The sequence below is a fragment of the Hydra vulgaris genome, chromosome 02, assembly GCF_038396675.1.
Source record: "Hydra vulgaris chromosome 02, alternate assembly HydraT2T_AEP".
Lineage (NCBI taxonomy): Eukaryota > Metazoa > Cnidaria > Hydrozoa > Anthoathecata > Hydridae > Hydra > Hydra vulgaris.
Window position 1 is genome coordinate 64,365,001 of NC_088921.1, and position 7,965 is coordinate 64,372,965.

Genomic DNA, 7,965 nt, shown 5'->3' on the forward strand with positions numbered 1-7,965 from the left:
CTGATGCTAAAACTACTTGTTGAAAAAAATCAGATAAGTGTTTTTAATAATTTAATATTGCTAATATTATACACGATAGTTTATTTTCTCAGAAGATTTTTAAACAATTTTATCATAATATCATTTTAAAATGCTATTTTAAAATGATATTATGATAACTTAACTGTTGAATTATTTGTTTGTTTCCTGCTTTTAATTTTAGACAATACTTTTGGTTTAAATGTTTTGCTTTTCTCTTTAAGTTTATTTTTAATTCAAAACAAAAATATTTTGCACGGATTTACCAGTTTCTTTTTTGAAAGAAGTGAAAGCAGATTTTCCAGTTAATATATAAATAAAAGCAATTTAAAAAATGGGAAAAAAGAACTTCAAATGTTTTAATACAAAAAGAAGGAATTACGATAAATAATATTCAACTAAAACGCTAAAACTATTGAGCAACATTTTTACAACTAACGAAAAGCAGCCTTAACCTAATAACAATAATTTAACCGAGAGTGTGAGAGTGAGAGAGAGAGAGAGAGAGAGAGAGAGAGAGAGAGAGAGAGAGAGGGAGAGAGAGAGAGAGAGTCGTATTCTGAGAGAGAGAGAGAGAGAGAGAGAGGGAGAGAGAGAGAGAGAGAGAGAGAGAAAGAGAGAGAGAGAGAGAGAGAGTGAGAGAGACTATAAAAAAAGGAATGGCAAAATCAATAAAACGGCAAATAAAAGCTTGCACTCACATTAAAATTATTTTTGGTGTTTGTATGGCTTGTAGTTAGATATTTAAATATTCATGGAAAGTATATTAGGTTATATGATTTTGCACTCGCGACGTTGAGTCACATTGGATCAATGTTGATCCTTATACATTTAATCAATATTGTGTTATATACATTTAATCATTGTTAGATCTAGATTTAAAAACATTATACTTTTAAGATGTTTTTACACACGTTGGATCTATGTAACTGTGAAAACTGTTTTTAGTTGCGTTGGTACTAATCTTTTCATTTACATTATTGTTAAACATATAATACATTGTTAAACATATAATACATTGTTAAACATATAAGATTGTTAAACATATATATGTTGGACCAACGTAACTGTGGAAACTGTTTTTAGTCGCGTTGGTTTAATCTTTTCATTGATATTATTGTTAAACATTGAATCAACGTAGGATTTGCATCATAAAAATAGGCGACAGTTGCGATGGTTTTGCATTCGTTGGCCCAATCTATGAATACTAATTAAGAAACGCAGTTTTTTAAGCAAAAAAAGCACTGCGTTTTAAATATATCTCGTTACATGTAGATGTGCTGAAAAAAATACAGACTATTGTAACGAAGTAAATGCACTAACTTTTATAAGTTAATATACTTACTTCTATATTATAACTTTTATTAGTGTTTGTTTTGAGTTTTTCAATGAGAGAAAACTACACTAGTATAATAGTAATAACATTAATTATAATAATAATAATAAGATTATTTTATGTTTTCATTAATGTGTTTAATATGTCAATCATGTCATTCTTTTTATTCAACTTAAACAATATGGAATAAAAAAGACAACATTACAACATACTCAGTTTTATTTACCAAACAAAAAGCGAAACGTGCTAAAATGAAACAGTTAAAACGACAAAACATACTAGAACATTGGAGGACTCAATTTTTGGATACCTAGAGGATACTTTTCATCTATGTAAATAATTTATACTTTAACCTCTTTTTTTCTTATTAGCAAATCACACCTATCTGTTTTATTCTCGTGGACATTAAAATAAATAATAGGGACATTAAATTGAACTATAAATAAGTTAACGAAAAGTTAAACAAATTAAACTAATGATTCACATGTAAACTCGTGACATGTTTATATTACATGTTTAACAATGTAAACTCTTGACATGTAAACTCATGACATGTAAACTCATGACATGTAAACTCATGACATGTAAACTCATGACATGTAAACTCATGACATGTAAACTCATGACATGTAAACTCATGACATGTGAACTCATGACATGTAAACTCATGACATGTAAACTCATGACATGTAAACTCGTGACATGTAAACTCGTGACATGTAAACTCATGACATGTAAACTCGTGACATGTAAACTCGTGACATGTAAACTCGTGACATGTAAACTCATGACATGTAAACTCATGACATGTAAACTCATGACATGTAAACTCATGACATGTAAACTCGTGACATGTAAACTCGTGACATGTAAACTCATGACATGTAAACTCATAACATGTAAACTCGTGACATGTAAACTCATGACATGTAAACTCGAGACATGTAAACTCATGACATGTAAACTCGTGACATGTAAACTCGTGACGTGTAAACTCATGACATGTAAACTCATAACATGTAAACTCGTGACATGTAAACTCATGACATGTAACCTCATGACATGTAAACTCGTGACATGTAAACTCGTGACATGTAAACTCATGAGATGTTAACATGTTTACTATTGCTCAACATTTAAAAAAAAATTTCACTTACAAAAATTTGTATTTTAAAAAAAAACATGCCTGCAGAAATGTATTTCAAGCAAAAAGAATTGCAAGTAATGAAACACGTTAACTTGGAGCGTTAAATGTGTACAAATTCAAGTTATTCTTAGCTTTACAGTTTATGTATAAAATAAAGAAGGGGCTGCTTCCAATAATAATTAAACTTTATTTTAGCAAAGTAAGTAGTAATTACTCCATTAGATTTTCAGTCTAATAGAGTATTTGATAGGGAGTTGCTGCTGGGCCAGGTTGTTTATAGAGCCAACCAGTCTGTCAAACTTTTGTTATAAGCTGTCAATCTTTTGTTATAAGCTAATGCTACGTGAAAACTTTGCTCAAGAAAAAGTTTTCTACCAGCATTAAAATAACTATTAGATTAAAATTGTTTATTATAATGCTTGAAAAATAGAAATAAAAACATAGCTGTGTAAAAATGCTGTTCACTTCAGACATTTACTTGATCACTTTTGATCAAGTAAATGTGTGAAGTGATCAAATAAAAACATAAACATGGACTTGCCCTAGGAATATTCATTTTGTTAGTCATATTGAAGCTATATATATATATATATATATATATATATATATATATATATATATATATATATATATATATATATATATTAACTCAAATAAAATTTTCCAAGCGTGTAGGCTGGGCAAACCGTATCTTATTTCTAAATTATCAGTATTGAAATTTAAAATTTAAAATATTTAAAATTTATTTAAAGTATTCATAAATGCTCTTGGGATAGCATTTAGTGTTTTTAAAGATCTTTGTATTTTTATATGCAACAAAAAAAAAAAAAAAAAAAAAAAAAAAAAAAAAACAAAAATATTTACTAGAAATATAGATGTTTTATATGAGAATGGTAAAAGTTATAAAAAATATATGCGCAATCTACATTCTGGATAGTTCACTCTCATTTAGCTCGCTCGCAGTTGATTTACAGTTAGCAAAAGCTCCGTTGGCAGCATTTCCATTGTAACTACTACTTGTATAAGCTACATTTTCTTTGACATTTTACAAAATGTTTAAATAACCCAAAATTTGAAATTAGGGGAAAAGTATATAGTTAATACAGTTTGTTTAGATATTACATTTACAATCAACCACTTAATATTGGTTCTCCTCAGGTCACTAAATCATGTGATTTTTGTACAAAATATAAATATTAAACGTTAAAAATTTGCTTTGTAATTTTAAAGCCAGTTTTTAAACGTATTATAAATGCTCATATTTACTTTATGTTTTTTCGTAACATTATACTGATAAATAGTTTAATTATATAAACTAATTTATGTATACATATAGAACTTTAAAAGATACTTTAATATAGCATAAAAATAAAAATTTCAAGATAGTTGTGTTTTAAAAGAAAATATTATATTTAAAACAAACTTTAAAATATTACGATAGAGTACTAAGAATATGTTTTTTTACACGGTTTTGATATATAAATATTTTTTCTTAGGTTTGTCGATTACCTGACCCACTGTGTGGTGTTCTTGAACCCTCATTCGCAAAGTATTGTTAGGCGAAGTGTCTAGAAAGAGATCTTTGTTCCATTCCAATTTATTAGAATCGATTACTTTCGATTTTATTTTCTTTGTAAAAGAATACATGCAACTTTTTGAAATGATTCCAAGAATAATTTATCATTTCATCTTGGAACATTTTGAAAAGATAACCTTCAAGTTTTGTGTTTCGTTAGCGTTCTGTTGAAAAACTAGAACTTTTTTTTTTCTTCAATTAATATATTTTTTAAATAAATAAGTTATGTTTAAATAAATAAACCAATGTTATAATATTTACATTGACTTTTATAATAAACTAGTTAAGAAGTTTTTTTCCCATGAAACCCCTCTCCATCCTCGACTTATCCAAATCAGTACCCACATGGATGAATAAAGATATCAAAAAAGCTTCAAGATATAAAGTATGTATTTTCAAAAAGATAATTGCAGTATCTAATTTAAATTAAGTAAGCCTAAAACTGAATTCAATAATCAATACAAATTAGTTAGAAAATTATTAAATAAAGCAGTTTTACAATATGAAGAAATTTTTTCAATGCATGCAAAACAAAATCCTATAAAATTATACTCCTACATCAACAAGCAAACAAAAATTAAAAACTGATATCAAGACAGTGTTTGATGCTGACTGGAAAAAAATCACAGAGAAAAAAGATATCATTTATTGTTTAAACAAACAGTTTCATAGAACCTTTACTCAGACCTATTACAGAACATTAATGCTAGATTTCAAACCAAAATCTCCAACTGTATCTTTAGTTGACAGTAAAACTCTATTTAGTAATACTCGAGTAGCCACTCTACTGTGCAGCTTATACAAATCGAAACCGCCTGGAGTAGACCAGATACATTCTTTTGTTCTTTAAATATGTTATCAGAACCTAAGTTTTCCATTATATTGAACATTTATCAAATCTTTTGAAACACGCATTGTTCCCTCGCAATAGAAAGATGCGAATATCTGATCCATCTTCAAGAAAGGATGTAGACGTGAACCAATAAACTACCGTCCAACCTCGTTGACTTTTATTGCAAGTAAGATCATGGAGAGATTAGTGAGAGAATACATGACGGAGATCCTTACTAAATTTAAACTACTATCTATTCACCAACATGGATTTGTTAGTGGTAAATCTTGTGCCACAAACCTGTTAGAGATGTTATATATAATTTTATGGCTGTTCTAATCTTACTGGACTTTTCCAAAGCTTTTTGAAAACGACTGAATATAAAACTTAATGGCTATGGGTTTGATTTAAAATTAATTACTTGAATTTCTAATTTTTTTAAATATAGACGACAGTGAGTAGTCTTGGGTGGTGTGTATTCTGACTGGACAAAGGTAATGAGTGGGGTCCCAAAAGGATTGGTTATTTGTCCACTATTGTTTTCGATATACATAAATTACATGCCAGAAATAGTCAAAAATTTTGTAAGCTTTTTGAAAATGATAGCCAGCTCGTTGCTTCGATCAAAAACAATATGGATATCATACCAGTCCAAAATGACCTTGACGCCCTCATGGACTGTTCCAAGCTATGGAAGATGTCCTTTCATATTGAGAAATGTAAAGTTATGAAATTCGGTGAAAAACCAAGCAAAAATCTAGATTACTGTTACTTCACTTGAAACAACAAAAATTGAGCAAAATCTTGGTGTAATTTTTAACAATAAATTAAAATGGAATTACCACATCAGACATGCAATAAATAAAGCAAATATAATCCTTTGTATGCTTAAGCGAACATTCAAAGCTTGGACAGAGCTTATTTTTATTAGATTGTTTACAACCTTAATAAATAAGGAATACTGTGATTCTGTTTGGAATCCTTTTCAAAAAAAAGACATAAGGGCTCTAGAAGCCGTCCAGAAAAGAGCAACTAAACTTGTTCCAGCAATAAGAAATTTAGGTTACAAAGCCCATCTAACTTATCTCAATCTACAAACTCTAGAACAAAGATGGCAACGAGGGGACATGATACAATATTTTAAAGCATTCAAGGGGTTTAATGAAGTAAATTGGTTTCATATCAATGCCATACCACATTCCCTTTTAGCACAAAGACCTGCAAGTAATGTTAGAGGCTCTAAATTAAGACTGTCGAGACAATTTACAAATAACCAAGCTAGATATTACTTCTTAACAAACAGAATTGTATTCTTATGGAATAAGTTGCCAAATCAAGTCATTGATTCAAGAAGCATCAACGAGTTCAAGAATCGATATGACAAGTTCATGGTCGCCAAACAAGTTATCTGCTAAAATCTGCGAGACAGACTTCATGAGAAATTTAATTTTATTCTAGTTGCAGATTTTTGTATTATATTATTATATCTTTTAATAAATTTCATTTAATAAATTTAAACATTGGGTAACATTTCAAACTTTAAATTGCATATTTTTTGTAAAGATATTCTTTTTTTTTTTTAACTTTACTGACACAAAATAGTTTCATTGTTTGCATTTACAAAACTTTTCTCCCCAATTTACTCTCCACCTTTGTGCGGGGTACGGTCTTTCTACCCCCAAAAACTGGTAACCTTAACAACACTATGGATACACAAAATGCAAACCATTTTGACAATTAAATATTTTTTATATCGTGACTTACATCTTCAATCATATTAGCATTAATTTTACTTTAAATACAATTTCAATCGTATCATATAATTGAGTGACCACCAACCATCATTATTATCTTCGTTACTTTACGTTATGTTAAGTAGGAGATTAAAAATTGAAAGAGATTAAAATGAAAAAGTAATATTTTACTTCAAGAGTATTTTTAGTTGCAAATTAATAAAACTCGACCTGAGTAAATAAACTATGTAATATAAAGTATTACTCATGACAAGTAATTTTGATTTTTAGTATTTGTTAGGATAATTGAATTCATTTTTTGAATGACTAAAATAATTTTGTCTAACTTTTTTGACTTAAAATTACTGAAAAGCATTGTTAGTGCGAAAAATAACGTCAATTTTTTAAGAAGTACTTTTAAAAGATATCTGTTTAAATTTAGAAATGTAAAAATAAAAAGAAATTCAGAGGATTAGTTTGCTATTAGAATTCAGTCAAAATGATTTTGATAATTTAAAAAAAAGATATAACATATAACTAATTAATAGGTTTGGTTTAAAATGTTTAAACGGTATATATACATATATATATATATATATATATATATATATATATATATATATATATATATATATATATATATATATATATATATATATATATATATATATACATTTATATATAAAAATTTTGAAACTTAATAGCCAAACCACTTTAATTTATACATGTCAAGTTTTGTTATATTTTCCATTAGATAAACTAGTATCTCCAAATTCCTAAAGTCGAAGTTAGTTCTTTTATAAAAGACAAAAAAACACTTTTTCAGATATGAAAAATGCTATTAAAGTTGCTAACACTCTTTTTACCTATCGACAAAAAAAACCAAAAATTCTTTTTTTAGAATGAAATTTATTATTTAGTATTTCTACTAAAACGAGTTTAAAAATTGAAATGAAAAATATATATAAAAAAAGAAAAATTCTATAAAATGTAAAAATTTAGAAACAACAAAAGGGTTAAAGCTTAAGATTATGAAAACAATCCTTATTATATATATCTATATAAAAAGGATTATTTTCATGTTATCTCTTACCACACTCACTTGACGCGCTTCATATATTATTTATAAGCATTAAGCATAAAGTGTTTTTTGAAATATCAGTTAATCTACATTTGTTAATTAATACTTTAAAAACTTTTCGTAAAAAAACTTTTTAGCGTCAATTTTATTATTAATACTTTTTTACTTCTTATGCTTTTTACTTTTTTTTTTATTATTTTGACCGGTGTTGCTGTTTGAATCTTGAATTTCTATTCTACTAC

General features: G+C 27.3%; 1 protein-coding gene across 1 annotated transcript; it reads right to left on the reverse strand.

Annotated features, from left to right (window-relative positions):
* Positions 1-1,862: 1,862 nt before the first annotated feature.
* LOC136076233 (keratin-associated protein 9-1-like) lies at positions 1,863-2,471 on the reverse strand. Its single transcript, XM_065789707.1, has one exon. It carries the CDS (start codon positions 2,469-2,471, stop codon positions 1,863-1,865), a length of 609 nt encoding a protein of 202 aa, XP_065645779.1.
* Between the last annotated feature and the right edge of the window lie 5,494 nt (positions 2,472-7,965).